We start from the raw sequence: 18,646 nt of genomic DNA on the forward strand, positions 1-18,646 counted from the left end.
CAATGTTTTTGTATGTTTGTTGCAATGAAGTTGCGGGATACAGATTTTTCCTGTGTTTTTTTTTTTAAATAAACGGGGGGGGGGGAATGCAACAGCCTCGCGCGCTGCAAAGAGCTGACAGTGTGAAAAATCGTTCTAGCGTACATTGATGTTAAAATGTTACAAGTTGGCAGGATGGTCTTTTGCTGGATGTTTTGTTGGTGAATGTGAGATGTTCGAGTCACACATGTTTCGTTAAAAAGAGAAATGAACATGGCGACGTACGTGTGACGTCAACCCGTTGTCACTTCCGCCTGGTCATTGGCTCTCAGTGACACATGCTGATACAGTCTGGCACGTGGGACTGCTGGGATTGGTTGAAGTTGCGGGAATCTCCGGTTTACTGGTCAAAATTGCGAGTCGCACCAAAGTCACAGTGATTGGTTGATTTGGCGCGATTGTGGCATTGCGAAATCCTGGAGGGACTGAGTAATTAAATGAAGATAATCAAATCAACTAAATGTAACCACCCAATATATTAGAGGGCCCACACATATAATAATTTCTTTCTAAGTAACGTAGTCTGTTTAGCAAGATTAACTAGTAATCATGTATCAAAATGGGAGTTTATTCAATACACACTGAGTCTGTTTTAATTTTGTGTGTCATGTTTAAGCACAATTTAGACTTTTCTCTCTGTAAGGGAGACAGGAAGTGCAGGTTGAAAGCTTTCTTTAGTTTCAACAAGGGAGATGTGAGGGAGATAGCACAGGGAAGTTAGCCTAGCAATGTGTTAGCAAGTTTTCTCTTTGAAGCAACGCTGAGATGGTTGTATTATTCTGTATAAAACTATAAAAACTCATTTGTGCATTGCTATGTTCCCAGTGACACCAAAATGATTAAGGTCTTTTGAAATGTATAGTGTCTCCTATTCCACTAAGTAGGCCATGGTAAAGCTAATAAAGTAAAGAAATATAGTGGTTTGATATGACCGGTGTGGTACACCAGGACATGCTGAGTTCCCTTCATGATGAAATAAAGTGAAATCATTTTCAAGTAAACCATCTGTTGACTTCCAAGTTTGAAAAGCCGGGGTCCCATAAGAATTTGTGTTTTGTGGTAAAACAGTCAGAATCTTGAACCAGGTCAGGTGCTTTCTAAAGTTACCAAATACGTCAGTACAAACACCTATATGTTTCAACCATGGTTTTCTGCCTCCTTGGCATGACATACTGTACCATGACTGGAGATAAGAGGAGCTTGGTTTTCAGTCAATAATCTGTACATTAACTGTAAATTTGCATCATTCAGCCAACTGAAAGGAAAATACAATCTTAGGTTAGGCATTATGCTCAATCAAAAATTGAAGACTTTCAAAATCTACCCCTGGAGCATGAAATTTATGATATTTGCAAGAGCCCTCCTTTCTCCAAGCGTCTTATTTCGAGAATTGTACGCCTATTTGATGACTGCGTTGTTGCGCACACTGTGAAAACTATGGATACTTGGAAAGAAGAGTCAGGTGTGGAACTATCTGAATCTATGTGGAACACATGTTTGTGTAATATTCATTTCTGCTCTTTAAACAGCAGACACCAACTAATTCAATTTAAGATTGTACATCTCTTACATTATTCCAAAGTCAGATTGCACAGAATATGTCCATTGGTTTCCCCGGTGTGTGATAGCTGTAATGTGTCAGAGGGTACACTGTCCCATGCTTTTTGGGCCTGCTCTTCACTGGCAAGCTTTTGGTCTAGAATATTTGATTGGTACTCCAAAGTGTATCAGCGGCCCCTTCAACCCGAGGCTGGACGTGCTATTTTTGGCTGTGCACAAACAATAAAGACAATTCCAACTATAATGCGGCACCCATTGGAAGCGGGAATGATAGTTGCCAAGAGACTGATATTGAAGGAATGGAAGTCTCTCACTCCTCCCTCCTTTCAGGTATGGGTCGTTGAAATGCTATCCACAATACGAATGGAGAAAAACTCTGCACTGGTCAAATGGACACATTTTCACGTTCCTGGAACCAGTTTTTAAGTTATTTTGAAAAAGCTAAATTACAGTAACTAATCGTGTTTCTGTATTAACAACCTTTCCTCCTACTGCTGTATTGTATTGAATATGACTGTAAAGAACTGGCAACAGCCACATCTGAGCCCTGTTTGTTTGTTTATCTGTTTGATTTAAAAATGCAAATAAAATATAAAAAAATATAGATAAAATAAAAACATTTGTTGACTAGCATGTACGTTAACGACCTAGGTGTACTTAAGAAAAGGAAGAGGAGAGGACTGTTAGAAGTAAATATATCACCAGTTCAGGTCCATCTACAGAAGTAACTAACATGAGGTACCTGTGGGCGTGAATGTGTCCATGTGATACCGCCAAAGAGGTGGCCCTTCTGACGCAGTTCGGATGCCGAAGGAGGAGGAACAGCTTTAATTGCGGTTAAACCAAAAATTGTAATTCCCTAAAAAAAAAGCACCTAGACAATTATTTAATAATTGTTACAGGCCTATTTAATGGTCAAGTATCTAAGCACGTGCAATAAATCTGACTCTGTTCAAGGACACCAAAGTTAATCAAAGATTAAAGTATTACGTACATCTCGTTTGGTCAAGGGCTAACTCCCTTTATATGGGTTCCCCTCAGCAACCCGCTATCCCTTCCTGGTCGCCGATCCAAGAGAGGCTAAGCGTCTCGGTGGCTCCGACCGGCAGAGCGGATGGGGAAATGCACTCCCACCGGGAGATAACAGGAGGCCTGACTGTCAGCACGGTTTTCGTGCCGTGTGGACTAGCCAGACCTTCATCCACAGCACTGTATAAGTTGGAGTAATAAACTAGGGTCCAGTTTTGAATTTAATGGAATTAGTGGTGATTGTGTTAATTTAAATTTTATAACAGGACTGGGAACTGAATTCTGCAAAAGTATCTAAAATATGAGGTACTGAAGTGGCAGCTTTGTTTATGTATAACACGTGACAATATAGGATATTGGTTTATTGACGTTAGTTTATTTAGTAAAATGTAGGTATGTAAAGAATTTTTAAAAGACATGTTATTGTTGGATTAAATATACCTACAAAAGTAGTTATGTAGCCTAGTTATATCTTGTCGGATATTTGCCTTTTTATGGACTGTGGTAGAAGTTCTAGGTGAGATCTGAAATAAAGCTTTGGTCAAAGTCTTTTAAAGGTCCAATGACATATTGCTCTTTGGATGCTTTTATATAGTCATTAGTTATCCCCTAATACCATGTCTATGCATTTCTTCATGAAGTCCCAGTCACAAAAATAGTTAAGTTCTCTTTAAAGGCACAAACACCATGAAGCTGAGTGATGTAATCTGAGGTTGATGGTTGTTAATTAATAATAACTGTTCAATTTTAGATCCCCTGAAATCATAGATATGTTCTGGCTTAGTGTTGTAATAATTATTTTTATACAGATGACCACATTCTGTTCACCACAAAGCAGCCAGGCCTTCTCCAGGTTACAGTCTGCTTTCAGTGACCTCCAGACCTTCCTGTTAAGTTTAAATCTTGTTCTCACCATTGTCAGTTACGCTGTGAGTTATTAAAATGTCAGGGGTTGGGATTGTTCCTAAATGGAGGCAAGTTGTTGAATGGTGCAGTTGTCTTGGTTTTTGTCTGTTATTACCAAACGTTTTCCTCAATTTGTGTTTTCTGCAGATGTTGAGCAGCTGTTGGTGGTGAAAGAAGAGGTTTCCCCTGAGCAGCAGGCGTGTAGCTCCAGTGTGGACCAGCAGGAGCCAGAGGCCCCCCCACACATTAAAGAGGAACAGGAAGAACTGTGGAGCAGTCAGGAGGGAGAGCAGCTTCAAGGTCTGGAAGAGGCTGATATCACCAAGTCCTATACATAGTTCAATACAATAAATTGATTAAAAAGAGGAATTAAAAAAATCATCTTTTGGAAATTGATCTCATTGCCTTAATTAAACAACAGGAACACATTTAGGGAGACAATTTTTTTTGAAGGAATGAATAATGTATCATGAATAAATGAATGTTCATTTTTAAAATACAGGGGGGATACGTATACACACCCCTACCACTATGCATCCTGATTCCTTTGGCCTTTGGAATTAAAATAACCCCCCCGTCATCACATACTCTTCACCATACCTAGAGATTGGCATGGGGTTATTTCAGTTTGCTTAATAGCTGGCTTGATTTGCATTGATATGGATCTAATTTCAGGGGTGGATACTTATACCCCCTGTATTTTAACATAGGGGGGTGTAACTTATGCCCCTTTGTAATTTTAATTTTATTTATTTATTTATGATACATAATTCATTCACAAAGAAAACTGGTTTCTTTTAAAGGTTGGATTCCTAATCCTAATTCCTATTTTTTATAATTAAGGCATTAAGATCAATTTCCAAAGGATGTTTTTTTTTTTTTTTATTCCCCTTTTTAGTCAACGTTAGCATGGGTGTCTAAACTCCTGCATACCACTATAAGTAAATCAATGTTGTATGTTGTGTACTGTACATCTTTCTACAGATATCTGCAAATCCCAGAATGATGTAGCTACCAGTACAGCCCAACTGGAATATATTCCAAACCATTTTCATGGGGGAGAGGAAATGGAGCTTCATCCATGGCTTTAGTATTCTGTCATGATGGACTCTACATAATGCTATGCATGTAGAGATTTTTCATTTTTTTGTGGCCCTACCTCTCTTGCACCCACACTCACTCTTGTACAAAATAAATGTTTATATTATTTTAAAGTAAAATAAATTTTATCTTCTTTAAATATAATTGGTTGGTTGGTTAAACACTAGCACCTCCTTGGCCCCCCGTGTAAAATTGGTCTAGAACCGCCACTGGAGCTCTTATAATTTAATAAAGTCTTTGTCTTGAGAAGTGTATTTTAATCATTTATATTTGTGCATGTTTTTCATTTTTGTAAGGAATGTTATTACATTCCATTTATCGCACTGTTGTGACAAAAAGAGAGCTGAGCTAGAAGGCAAAGGTCTCGATCTACCGGTCAGTGTTTGTTCCTCATGAAGGTCAGGACCCAAAGGACGAGATCCAGGGTATAAGCGGCCGAAATGGGTTTCCTCAGGAGGGGGGGGGGGGGCGTCTCTCTTAGAGATCGGGTGAGAAGCTCAGTCATCATTGGGGAGCTCGGAGTATTTGAAACCCTTCTGGACTTTTTTGATTTAAAGCTCACAACTGGAACCCTCGCGGACTTTTTTTTTGAAGCTCAGCAGCTGATCTCCACCGGAAGCTATAGTCCTGACCGCGGCTAACTTCCCCTGTGACCAAGATGGCGTCTCTCAGAAAGCAGTGTAGCAGAGGGTCTTTGTTGTGTTAGAAAGAGGTAAAATGTGTAAAGTCCAGATGCTGAGAGCGTTGGTGGAGCAGCGACTAACTGCGGCTGCTGAAGAGATATTTGGGCTGTTTGAAAGAACGATAGCAGAGTACGAGGAGGAACTTTGTCGTTCAAAAGAGGAGAACGAGCGACAACGGGAACTACTGGACGCTGTTTTCAACCCTCAGCTCCGGGTCCACAGAGCAGGTTAGTCCATTAAACCTTCAGCTGGTCTTTCTCTCCTTCCTGGGCTCTCTTCTCTCAGCGACGATATGACGATAGGACGGATGGAAATAAGCATTTATTCAGAACATCTGTTGGAATCTTCGCTCTTTAACAGGCCGTCGCCACCCACCAGACTCCATGTAAATAATCACTACTTTTATCATCGTAAAACACACTTCATTCAAAGTGGACAGAAACTAAATAAAACTACTAAAAGCCGTCTTGGTTCATCTTTCCACTGTTCCAACAATCACCACTCTGGTCTGGTTGGAATAAACTCTTAATTCACCTATTTACATGTGGAGATATGCTGCTCTATACACGCTAAAAGTAGTGATTATTTACATGGAGTCTGGTGGAGATATGCTGCTTTATACACGCTAAAAGTAGTGATTATTTACATGGAGTCTGGTGGAGATATGCTGCTCTATACACGCTAAAAGTAGTGATTATTTACATGGAGTCTGGTGGAGATATGCTGCTTTATACATGCTAAAAGTAGTGATTATTTACATGGAGTCTGGTGGGTTTGGTGATGGTGATTCTGGAGCTGTTCTAGATAAACAAAGGTTTTTATTTAATAGGTAATCCCTGAGGACAGTTTATGTGATTATTACATAGCAGAGATGTGCATTTTGCAACACAACCGCACAGTATTGTAACCACTGAGGCTTAGACAGTGTAAGTCTGTCTGTCTGCATGTGTCTCTGCGTGTGTGTGCGGGTTTGTCTTTGTTTCTCTGCGTGTGTCTCTGTGGGTGTGTGTGTGTGTGTGTGTGTGTGTGTGGCTTGTCTTTGTGTCTCTGTGTGTGCGTGTGTCTGTGTTTATAACAAGAACAAATAAAAGATGACAATTCAAGTCATCTTTACCGGAACTTAGACGTAGACATATTCTAAAAACTCTCTCTGACTTAATGTCCCTATGTAGTCTTAATATGTAGTCTTATGGCGTTTTTAGAGTGATTACTACATATAAGGTTATGTTCACCTTGTAACACAACATCACACTTTGTATTGTAACCACTGAGGTTTAGAGTGTGTGTGTGTGTGTGTGTGTGTGTGTGTGTGTGTGTGTGTGTGTGTGTGTGTCTTTGTGTGTATGTTTGTTAGTATGTCTTTATCTGTGTGTGTGTTTCTCTGTCTGTGTTTGTGTGTGGCCAACTGGCCAACAAGCTAAACAACTTTTCTGGTGTAAACCCTGCATTGTCTGAGTTTTAGCTGACATTAACTTATGTCTGTGTTTTAGCTTTGGCTCAAGACGACAAAAAACAGATTGTTATTAAAGAGGAGCAGCAGGAGCCAGAGCCCCCCCTACACATTAAAGAGGAGCAGGAGGAACTGTGGAGCAGTCAGGAGGGAGAGCAGCTTCAAGAGCTGGAGGAGGCTGATATCACCAAGTTCCCATTCACTCCTGTCCCTGTGAAGAGTGAAGATGATGAAGAGGAAGGTAGGAACAACTTTAACAGTTTTTTGGGGGGGGGAATAAAGGGGGGGTGTATCTGCAGACGTCAAGAGTAAAAAGTTCAAGAAAACCTGGTTTATTTTATTTTAGGAGTAGGATTCCTTTCACACCAGTCTTACATGTCCGCAGCGCTGCAGAAGAAGGTCTGGCTAGTCCGCACAGCATTCCTGTATGGGAGAACACTGTGCTTTGGTTTATTGGCATTTCTTTAAACAATCACAATCATCTTGGGTGGGGCTAAGCTCCGGACGGAGCCATGGTGGCTCTGCTAAATAGTCTCAGGAACGAACTAGTGTTTATTTTGTCACCTATGTTTAATTTAGTCTTAGTCATGTGCCAAATGTCCTTTTAGTTTTTTAGTCATATTTAGTCATTCACATATGTTTTTTTGTTTGTCAAGTTTTAGTCGACTAAAAGTCTCATCATTTTAGTCTAGTTTTAGACAAAACATTTTTTTAAATAAATTAATTCTGAGATTAATTACCTGACAAAATACACACTGACAAAATGAATTTTGTCGAATGCAACTTTGTTAAATGCGTCTGGTCTGATATCAAGCCGGGTTTCCTTCCTCCCTCCCCTTTCCGGGGAGGAGGGAGGGCATATTGCTATGCACTGTAGTGGCTACGCGCTGTAGTGGCTTCCCCAGCAGGCTGAACCGGGGTTCTTCCCTCCCTGCCCAGGCCACATCGCCAGGTAGCAATGTAGGGACATTTTGATGGCTAGATGAAAAAAAGGGGATGCGCCGAATCTCTAGATGAGCTGCAGCCGAGCCGCCTTAACTTAGTTTTTGTTTTATGCAAAACATTTTAGTCTCGTCTTTTTTCGTTAACAATAATGCATGTTAATTTAGTCTTAGTCAGCATTTTTGGACATTGGTGCAGTCTCGTCACGGGAAAACAAGGTCGTAGACGAACATATTTAGTCTCGTCTGACGAAATTAACACTAGAAGGAACTTGTTTTGGTGGAACATGTGTACGTTCAACAGAACATTTATGAAAATACATTGTGTGTGTGTGATAGAGAGAAAACAGCATATAACTGATTTTTAGGGGAAATAAAGGGGAAACAATCTGTTAAAGTTAAGAGCATGAAAGTTCTAGAGAACCTGGTGTATTTAATTTTAGGAGTTTTAAACGCGGCTGAACATTTTTTGAAGGATTCGTCACTTCATAAAAGACTGAAATTTTCTTTTGTCTCACCTGAACAGGGTTTCACCGGAGACAGACTGAACACATGGAAACAGAAGCTTATGGAGAGGATGCAGCCAGGAACTCCCAGCCACACCCGCTGTTCCATCCAGAGACTGGAGACAGTGTGGATAGTGACTTCTGGAAGGAGAGCAGAGAACGTCTGTCAGCTTTGAAGTCCCTGGATGATGATGGTTGGAACAATGACAGAAAATCATTCAGCTGCTCTGAGTGTGGGAAAATATTTGGCAAGTTCTGGTGTCTGAGGAGACATGTAAGAATCCACTCTGGAGAAAAGTCCTCCGTGTCCCAGCCGGGAGGAAGAACAGGTTGGTCTTCATGGTGGATAAATATATCAGTTGTTTGAATGAAATGACAAACATTTTAAAAATGTAAACGTCTGAGGAAAACAAAAGAAGCCACAAGTGTAAATATAAAAGTAAAAAAGGCAAAAAATTGAAAGAAATGTCAGGGGAAAAACATAAAGAAATGGATGCAAACGTTTTTAAAATATCTTGAAAGAAAACAAAATGTCAAAAAAGCAACAAACAGTTGAGGGGGAAAAGCAACAAGAATGTGGAAGAAAAATCTAAATATTGTTACTACAAAGTTAGAGGTTATTGATCCAGTCAATCTAAAAACACACACACACACACCCTAACAATAGGTGAACTATGACAGGAACGTCAAAGAAAGCGACAGAACATGGTAACCTCAGAAACATGAACTTCCATCCTGAAAGCAACATTTGTAAAGACAAGGCAGCTTTATCAGATACTGAGCACATTTCAGCAACAGGGCAAATCAAAGTGCTTTACGTAAAATAATTAAAATAATAAAAGTTACAGTGCAGTACAAGACATTAAACATTAAAGAGCAATTAAAAAACGTTGAACACATAAAAGCAGATAAAATAGCAGATTTTAGTATGGGACGGTGTATAAGTCACTGCCCCACACAGACCCAGAGCGGCAGGGTTTTCTTCCTGCTCTCACACGTCTAGAGCTGCATTGTAAGGGATTTTGTAGAGCGAGGCGGTTGTTCTAGTTACTACAACACCGACAAGGTGATCAGGACCCTGACGTGAAGCAAAGGGGTCTTGAATCAGAAGGGAGCGAATACATTTCTGGCAAAAGCCTGCGGTCCAGGCATGCATTTTATTCCCTTACTGGCTGTGGCAGTAGCCGTGTATGTTATGAGTCAGGAGGAGTTAGGAGGTGCTGCCGTGCTATCTATTCAACTCAATTTTATTTATAGTATTATAACATAACAGCTATTTCGAGACACATTACAGATGGAGCAGGTCTAGACCGCTCTATAATTTACAGATAGAGCAGGTCTAGACCACTCTATAATTTACAGATAGAGCAGGTCTAACCACTCTATATTTACAGATAGAGCAGGTTTTCAAAGATATTATCTAGGCGGCATCAGAACCTTGTTGTGATGACTGAATGTTTGACACTGGTTGAAAACGTGCAGCCTCTCAGATTGTTCTGTCTGTTCTGTTTCCTGCAGTGATTAAAGAAGACGAGCCGGAGGCCCCCCCACACATTAAAGAGGAAGAGGAGGAACTGTTCCCATTCACCCCTGTCCCCGTGGAGAGGGAAGAGGATGAAGAGAAAGGTAGGAACAATGTTAACATTTTAGGGGATAAAGACAAACCTTTTGTTTTTTTTTATTTTAAGAGTATGAGGCTACTTTTGTGTTTTAAAAAGGAATATCTTCTGCTACGTTTTCCACCTCTCATTTCCCTGCTCTGGTGTTTCCCCTCTCATTCCCCCTGCTCTGGTGTTTCCCCTCTCATTCCCCCTGCTCTGGTGTTTCCCCCTCTCATTCCCCCTGCTCTGGTGTTTCCCCTCTCATTCCCCTGCTCTGGTGTTTCCCCCTCTCATTCCCCCTGCTCTGGTGTTTCCCCCTCTCATTCCCCCTGCTCTGGTGTTTCCCCCTCTTCCCTGCTCTGGTGTTCCCCCTCTCATTCCCTCTGTTCTCTACCTGGTGTTCCCCCTCTTATTCCCCCTGCTCTGGTGTTTCCCCCCTCATTCCCTGCTCTGTGTTTCCCCCTCTTCCCTGCTCTGGTGTTCCCCCTCTCATTCCCTCTGCTCTGGTGTTCCCCCTCCCCCTCCCCCCTCTTATTCCCCCTGCTCTGGTGTTTCCCCCCCTCATTCCCCCTGCTCTGTCGTTTGTGCAGTGGCCTAATCCACATAACAACCTATACAATAGAAACATGATGTAACTTAGTTAAACGTACTCTTTTAGCTATAAAAACAGCAGAATCATCATCAGTGCTGATGATATTTCAATAACCACTTTATGTTGATGGCAGGGAGTTGTTAACAGACATTCAGGGAGACGTATAGCCCCGCAACAATCTATCTATAACAACACCTTTTGGGAGTACCATTCATGATCTGTAGTAAAATATTGAAGTTTTTAAAAGTGGCTTAAACTGTATGTTTCACCCCCCCCCTCCCCCCCCGCCACTACTCTTTTATTCGTCTCGTCCAGGAGGGACAGATAAAACATTAAACACGTCCCACTCCTGCTGTAATAACTCCTCAACGGTTTCGTTCAAAGCTGAAAATGAAACAGTATTTGACAGATGACACGTGTAGGTTGCTAGTGACAAAATATTTTTCAGTGTGATACGACCGCTTTGTAAATGACGTTTAATTAAAAACTGTCCCGACTCCCCCCTACTTACACAGACGCACACAGCCAAAGCCTTTTTCCAATCCAATCCAACTTTATTTATACAGCACGATTTTACACAAGGTTTCCATAGTGCTGCACAAATATAGATAGATAATACAGAATAAATAGATAACACAATAAAAGCACAATAAAAAGACGAGGTACCGATTATAAAGATCAAAGCAATAAAATAAATAGAAAAATAAAATAACTAAAATGCACTGCCAGCATACGGTAAAAATATGCAAGCATACTCATAAGATCAACACCTGGTGACAACGAAAAGAGGTTTTTGCTCCACAGCCACCGCTGACTCAGAACTGAGACTGTTTTCTTTTGTGTCCCTTGAACAGGGCGTCCTCAGAGACAGGCTGAACACACAAAAACAGAGACTGAAGACAGCGTTGATAGTGATTTCTGGAAGGAGACCAGAGAGCCTCAGTCCAGTTTGAACTCTCTTCTGAAAGATGAGGAAGTCCCCGTCAGTGAAGAGAGGCGAAAAACGGACAAGAAATCTTTGGGCTGCTCCGAGTGTGGGAAAAGATTTGGCGCCGTCGGAGATCTGAACCGACACATGAGAATCCACACGGGAGAGAAACCGTTCAGCTGCTCCGTCTGCTGCAGAAGGTTTCTGAGCAGCACGCATCTGAAGACGCACATGCGGACTCACACAGGAGAGAAACCCTTCAGCTGCTTGTTCTGCGACAAACGATTCAGACACTCGGGGAATCTGACGGCGCACATGAACATCCACACGGGAGAGAAACGCTTCAGCTGCAGCGTCTGTGACAAGACATTCACCTGGCGGCAACAGGTCAAAAAACACAAATGTGTTCAGTCGCCGCAGCTTCATCGGAGACAGAGTGACGAGAAGACGGCGGATTTTTAAAGGGTAACTTTGTTGTCGCCATGGTCCCGTGTCAGTGTCCGATGTGAACAACAATCTCTGAAACTCCAGTATGAAACAAGCTGTAATGTTACCCTACAGGACAGATGTTCATCATCAGGGAGAAACAAGCTGTAATGTTACCCTACAGGACAGATGTTCATCATCAGGGAGAAACAAGCTGTAATGTTACCCTACAGGACAGATGTTCATCATCAGGTAGAAACAAGCTGTAATGTTACCCTACAGGACAGATGTTCATCATCAGGTAGAAACAAGCTGTAATGTTACCCTACAGGACAGATGTTCATCATCAGGGAGAAACAAGCTGTAATGTTACCCTACAGGACAGATGTTCATCATCAGGGAGAAACAAGCTGTAATGTTACCCTACAGGACAGATGTTCATCATCAGGTAGAAACAAGCTGTAATGTTACCCTACAGGACAGATGTTCATCATCAGGGAGAAACAAGCTGTAATGTTACCCTACAGGACAGATGTTCATCATCAGGAGAAACAAGCTGTAATGTTACCCTACAGGACAGATGTTCATCATCAGGTAGAAACAAGCTGTAATGTTACCCTACAGGACAGATTTCATCATCAGGTAGAAACAAGCTGTAATGTTACCCTACAGGACAGATGTTCATCATCAGGGAGAAACAAGCTGTAATGTTACCCTACAGGACAGATGTTCATCATCAGGGAGAACAAGCTGTAATGTTACCCTACAGGACAGATGTTCATCAAGGAGAAACAAGCTGTAATGTTACCCTACAACAGATGTTCAGCAAACCCAGAGTTTCTGCCCCCGGGGCAGTACTATGGCTAAGTGGTTAGCACTTCTTCCTGACAGCAAGAAGGTTCTTTGTTCAAATCCAGGTGGTTCCGGGCCTTTCTGGGTGGAGTTTGTATGTTCTCCCCGTGTTTGCGTCGGTTTCCTCCGGGTGCTCCGGTTTCTTCCCACCATAAAGACATGCATGCTGGGTAGGACTACAGTTGAAAAAGAGCTGATTGGCTAACACCGGCGCATTTACAGAAATGTTGATTAATGTGCAGTGTTCTAATCAAATAAATAAGATAAACTATTTAAAAAGGAGACAACAACGTCGGAAGGAAGGAGGTAGAGCTGGGTGACATATCAATATTATATCAATATCGTGATATGACACTAGATATCGTCTTAGATTTTGGATTTTGTAATATGACGTAAGTGTCTTTTCCTGGATTTAAAGGCTGCATTACAGGGAAGGGATGTCATTTTCTGAACTTAACAGCCTGTTGTAACTCTTCTATTATCATATTTTTTTCAGTGATAGAATCCCTAATTTTTAAAAATAGTGTATTTTTTATCATTGTTAGTTGTTTTGAGCGATGTGATGAGGGTAATGAGGCAGATTAATTTCCAGTATGGGTTTTTTCCAGATTAGTCAGAAATAATAAATAGGTCAGTAATAAAAATGTGGAAACGTTCATGGGATTGTGAAAAGAAGGGGAGAAGAATGGTACGCCTGCAAGGAGGACCGGGTCAGATACACCTGCAGGGAGGACCGGGTCAGATACACCTGCAGGGAGGACCGGGTCAGAGACGCCTGCAGGAGACCGGTCAGAGACAACCTGCAGGGAGGACCGTGTCAGAGGACGCCTGCAGGGAGGACCGGGTCAGAGACACCTGCAGGGAGGCCGGTCAGAGACACCTGCAGGGACCGGGTCAGAGACACGCCTGCAGGAGGACCGGATTAGAGACGCCTGCAAGGAGGCCGGGTCAGAGACACTGCAGGAGGACCGGGTCAGAGACGCCTGCAGGGAGGACCGGGTCAGAGACACCTGCAGGGAGGACCGGGTCAGAGACACCTGCAGGGAGGACCGGGTCAGAGACGCCTGCAGGGAGGACCGGATTAGAGACGCCTGCAAAGAGACCGGTCAGAGACACCTGCAGGGAGGACCCGGGTCGAGACGCCTGCAGGGAGGACCGGGTCAGAGACGCCTGCAGGGAGGACCGGGTCAGAGACGCCTGCAGGGAGGACCGGGTCAGAGACGCCTGCAGGGAGGACCGGGTCAGAGACGCCTGCAGGGAGGACCGGGTTAGAGACGCCTGCAGGGAGGACCGGGTCAGAGACGCCTGCAGGGAGGACCGGGTCAGAGACGCCTGCAGGAGGACCGGTCAGAGACGCCTGCAGGAGGACCGGGTCAGAGACCTGCAGGCGGACCGGGTCAAGACGCCTGCAGTGAGGACCGGCGGAGAGACGCCTGCAGGTGGAGACGGGTTAGAGACGCCTGCAGGAGGAACCGGGTTTAGAGACGCTGCAGGGAGGCGTGTCAGAGACGCCTGCAGGGAGGACCGGGTCAGAGACGCCTGCAGGGAGGACCGGTCAGAGACGCCTGCAGGAAGGACCGGTCATAGACGACTGCAGGGAGGACCAGGTCAGAGACGCCTGCATGTGTGTGCGTGTCTGTCTATCTGTCTGTGTGTGTCTCTACATGTATACATGAAAAGAAAAACGTAGACAAATGTTGATAATGAAAATAATATAATATTAATAATAATATTGATGATGTATCCTTTATTAGTCCCACAAGGGGAAATTATAATTGTGGGACTAATAATATAATGATAATTAATATGGTATTAGTAGGCTACTTTTACTGAAGTAAACAATAGAATACCCAAAAAAGAAGAGTCTATTTTGAAGGGTGTCCCGAAGTGTCCGTGTGTATTTCCTCCGTGGGACCGGGAGGTGTGTTAGCAGAGTTAGCCGTTAGCCGAGCTGAACAACAGAACCACCGACCGCAGAGTCCAGCTCAGTAAGCCGGCAGAGCGGCCCGACCCCGACACAGCTGCTCTCGTGGGGGGGTAGAACCGGAGATGAAGCCGAGAACAACGACAGGTCGCTTTACTCTCTGCTGCTAATGCTGCTAAGCTAACAGCTGCTCGTTCAGAGCTTAGCGTTAAATCAGTTTGAGTTAAATAACGTTTTTTAATCGTTTGTGTGTCTCTCTGTCTGTGTGTGTGCGTGCGCGTCTCTCTCTTTCTGTGCGTGTGTGAGAGAGAGAGAGAGAGAGAGAGTGTGTCTGTCTGTCTGTGCGTCTGTGCTCTGGTCCCTGGACCCAGACTGGGAGCTGGCTCCACTGGAGAGGAGCCTGATAGCAGAAGGCTCTGGGTCCCACTCCAGGACCCACAAGTAGCTCTGAATTCTGAGAGCGTAGTGGTCTAGTCCAGGGGTCTTCAACGTTTTCCAGGCCAAGGACCCCCAAACTGATGGCAAGATGGAGCGGGGACCCCCTAATTATATATATTGTATAACATTGTGTTATATCAAACGGGTCCTATAGTGCCGTGTGTGCATTGATGACTGAAAGACATCTTCTGCCTCCATTTATCTGTTTACTACAGTGTGTTGAATTCATGTTAATGTGGATTTAAAGACATTTCAATTAGTGGAAAAATGCAGGGGGGGGGGGGATTAAAAAAAGTCTATCAACCAAAACTTTCGCGCCCCCATGCAGTACCTCCGCGGACCCCTAGGGGTCGCGGACCCCCTGTTGAAGACCCCTGGTCTAGTGGGACAATAAGATGCATAAGATGGTGTCTGGCCATTTAGAGCTTAATAAGAGAGCTTTGTAGGTCAGGAGAAGGATTTTAAAGTTATTACAAAGATGAAAGATATCATCAGTTACATAATCGTTAATGTCCGTCTGTGTTTCAGCTTCACCTCCAGACGTTCAGAGACTGGTCGTAGGAGACGAGGAGGAGCCGTTCGCTCCGTTCCCCGTGAAGAAGGAAGACGATGAAGAGGAAGGTAGGAACAACGGTAACAGGATTTTTAAAGGGGGGGGGGCACAAACAAGCTGCAGAAGTCTAGAGCATAGAAGTACAAGAGAAGCTGGGTTACTTTACATCTCTTCTACCCCCCCCCTCGTCTGTAGCTGATGTAGACAACCGCGAGGATGCGTTCATTTAATTAACCTTGTGTTCATGAACATAGACACGTTTTTAAACAAGTTTTTTGCGGGGGGCATCTGCAAAATTCAAGAACCTAAAAGTTCTAGAGAAGCTGTTTTGTTAAGAGTATACAGCACAACTGATCTGTTTCTGAAATTTTCCGACTTGTTGATCTAATTTTTATTACGTTACGCTCAAAAACCCTTCTTTGCTCCCTAGTTACTGCTGAGCCACAAATCAATCAGTCTTCTTTTATCTCACTTGAACACAGCTTCATCAGAGAAAGACTGAACACAGGGAAACAGAAGCTGATGGAGAGGACTGTGGAGGACCAGAACCAGCCAGGAACTCACATCCCCTTGTACAACCAGAGACTGGAGACCAGACTGGAGACTCTTCTGGTCCTGAGACTGATGACAGAGCTGAAAGGAAAACATTTATACAGAAGGGACAATTGACTTACCACAGGCCACGTCACACAGGGGATAAACCGTCTACTTCCTGTGTTAGTGACATAACAAAGCAGCTGGAGGCTCACAGATTAAAGAGGAGCAGAGGAACTGTGGACTAATCAGGAGGGAGAACCAGACACTGATGACAGTGCTGATTGGAAGGAGACCAAAGCTTTAGACTTAGGTGCAGGAGACACGTCCTACAAATCCGTAGTGGTATATGACTTACAATGATGGTACATGTATATTTGCATATATACAGTGTGTGTGTGGTGTGTGTGTGGTGTGTGTTTGTGTGTTGTGTGTGTGTGTGTCTATAGATATATATAGATATATATATATATATATATATATAATATATATATATATATATATATTATATATATATACATACTTACATATCTATATAGACACACTTGTCATTCATGAGATCCTTTATCTTCATGACTGTTTACATTGTAGATTATCACTGAAGGCATCAAAACTATGATGAACACATGTGGAATTATGTACAGTGTGTGTGTGTGTGTGTGTATATATATATATATATATTACAATATATATCTTTAGAGAGAAAAGGTCCAAGGCTCTCAACCATTTAAGACTTTTTCAATTTTAAAGCAACACTGTGTAACTTTCCAGCTTTGGTCCCTCAACAGGTCGTCCCATCAGCCCCCCCTACAGGTTGTCTCATTAGTCCCCTACATTAGTCCCCCTACCGGTTGTCTCATTAGTCCCCCTACAGGTTGTCTCATTAGCCCCCCTTACAGGTTACATACTGTAGCTTTAAATAAAGGCTTTTTAAAACCTATAAACTGTTCTGCTTTTCTTTTGTAAATTAAAAGAGTGTCTTGGACCTATTTTCTCTCTTTAAACTTTTGTTTTCTGTTCCAAAGAGCATCTTCATGATTCTTTTAAATTTAGACTTCTTTTTAAAATAGGTCTTTGTTGATTTTTGTCCTCTGATCCGCCTCCACACAAGCGTTTTATGAATTAGCGTCCCTAGTACAGCTAGCTGAGCTTACTAGCTAACGGCAGCTAACTCCAACTAAGGAGTAACTTCAACAGTAAAGCCGTCTGTTACTCTGTACATCACATCAGTACTGGGTTCTGGGACTGGTGAACATGTACAGACATGTCCAACTATTCTTACTCTTTCACTTTCTTTTGAAATTTGAAACAGCTTTTCAGCTTGTAGCTTTCACACGCAACTACTGCAGGAAATGCATTTTGAATTGTTCAATTATCATGTGCACAACAACCACGGAGAGGCAGTTGTTGACGTTAAAATCTCCGACTCTTACGGCCCAGACGTGTGTAAAGTACTAGAGACCCAGACTTAAGTAAAAGTACAAATGCTCTTCAAAAAAGGACTGGAGTAGAAGTTGAAGTGCTCTTTAAGCATCACACTTAGAAGTACTAAGTATTCACCATGTTTTTGTACTTACAGTGGTGCTCAAAAGTTTACATCCACATGCTTAAGTTGACTAAAAAGAGGAATAAAAAAATCATGTTTTTGGAAATTTATTTTAATACCTAAATTAAAAAATGAGGTAAAATCCAACCTTAAGGACACAATTTTCTTTGGAATGAATAACGTATTGTATAATAAATGTTCTTATTTAAAATACAGGGTCATAAGTATACTACCCCTATGTTAAATTCCCATAGAGGCGGCAGATTTTTATTATTAGAAGGCCAGTTATTTCCTGGATTCAGGATATTATGCATCTGATAAAGTTCCCTTGGCCTTTAGAAATTTAAATAGCCCCCACATCTCACTACTCTTCACCATGCTTAAGATAGGCATGGTTTTTTCAGTTAGACTAATACCGGTTTGATTTGCATTGAGAGATGATTTTTAATAGAAATATCCATGCCTATCTCTAGCCTGGTGAAGAGTAGTGAGGATTGGGCTATTTTAATTCTAAAGCCCAGGGAACTTTATCAGGATCATATATCCTGAATCCAGGAAATAACTGCCTTTAATATAAAAAACGCCCTGCCTCTATGGGAATTTAAATAGGGGTATGATACTTATGACCCCTGTATTTTAAAAAGAACATTTTTTATTCCAATACGTTATTCATTCCCAAAGAAAATTGGTGTCCTTAAAGTTGGATTTTTACCTCATTTTTTAATTTAGGTATTAAAAAAATTTCCAAAACATGATTTTTTTATTCCTCTTTTTAGTCAACTTAAGCATGTTATTAACTTTTGAGCACCACTGGGTATTACAAGTAGTTTATTTAAAATCTACTACACAAGTACTGAAAGTAAAAGTACAAGTATGTGTTATGTATTATTAAAGAAAGCAGTCAAAAGTTTAAAATAGCTATAGTTTATATTATTTTCAATGTTTAGCCTAAAGTAGACAATATACTGCACAATATTAGAAAAAACTCACATTGCAATATTGTTTTTTCCTGCGATATATATTGTGACTAATAAAAA

At 42.1% G+C, this 18,646-nt stretch overlaps 2 protein-coding genes across 12 annotated transcripts in view; both read left to right on the forward strand.

The window, feature by feature from the left end:
* The window catches only part of LOC116677118 (golgin subfamily A member 6-like protein 22), a 72,282-nt gene extending 55,874 nt beyond the window's left edge, over nt 1-16,408 (forward strand). The window contains exon 9 of the mRNA XM_032507811.1: nt 16,060-16,408. Within this exon, the coding sequence (XP_032363702.1) occupies nt 16,060-16,311 (252 nt within the window). The 3' untranslated portion in view covers nt 16,312-16,408. The remainder of the gene's footprint in view (nt 1-16,059) is intronic.
* LOC116677117 (gastrula zinc finger protein XlCGF57.1) overlaps nt 1-18,646 on the forward strand; it is a 53,066-nt gene that overhangs the window by 14,371 nt on the left and 20,049 nt on the right. For 7 of the 11 annotated variants that reach the window (XM_032507801.1, XM_032507803.1, XM_032507800.1 and 4 more), the window contains one exon: nt 3,682-3,758. In XM_032507801.1, coding sequence (XP_032363692.1) covers nt 3,682-3,758 — 77 coding nt within the window. Of the gene's footprint in view, nt 1-3,681; nt 3,759-5,295; nt 5,546-6,808; nt 7,010-8,235; nt 8,545-9,733; nt 9,842-11,262; nt 11,943-18,646 lie in introns of those variants that run through there. The other 4 variants (XM_032507808.1, XM_032507809.1, XM_032507810.1 and 1 more) reach the window with 4 other exon arrangements.

Source organism: Etheostoma spectabile, unplaced genomic scaffold, assembly GCF_008692095.1.
Source record: "Etheostoma spectabile isolate EspeVRDwgs_2016 unplaced genomic scaffold, UIUC_Espe_1.0 scaffold00004397, whole genome shotgun sequence".
Taxonomy (NCBI): domain Eukaryota; kingdom Metazoa; phylum Chordata; class Actinopteri; order Perciformes; family Percidae; genus Etheostoma; species Etheostoma spectabile.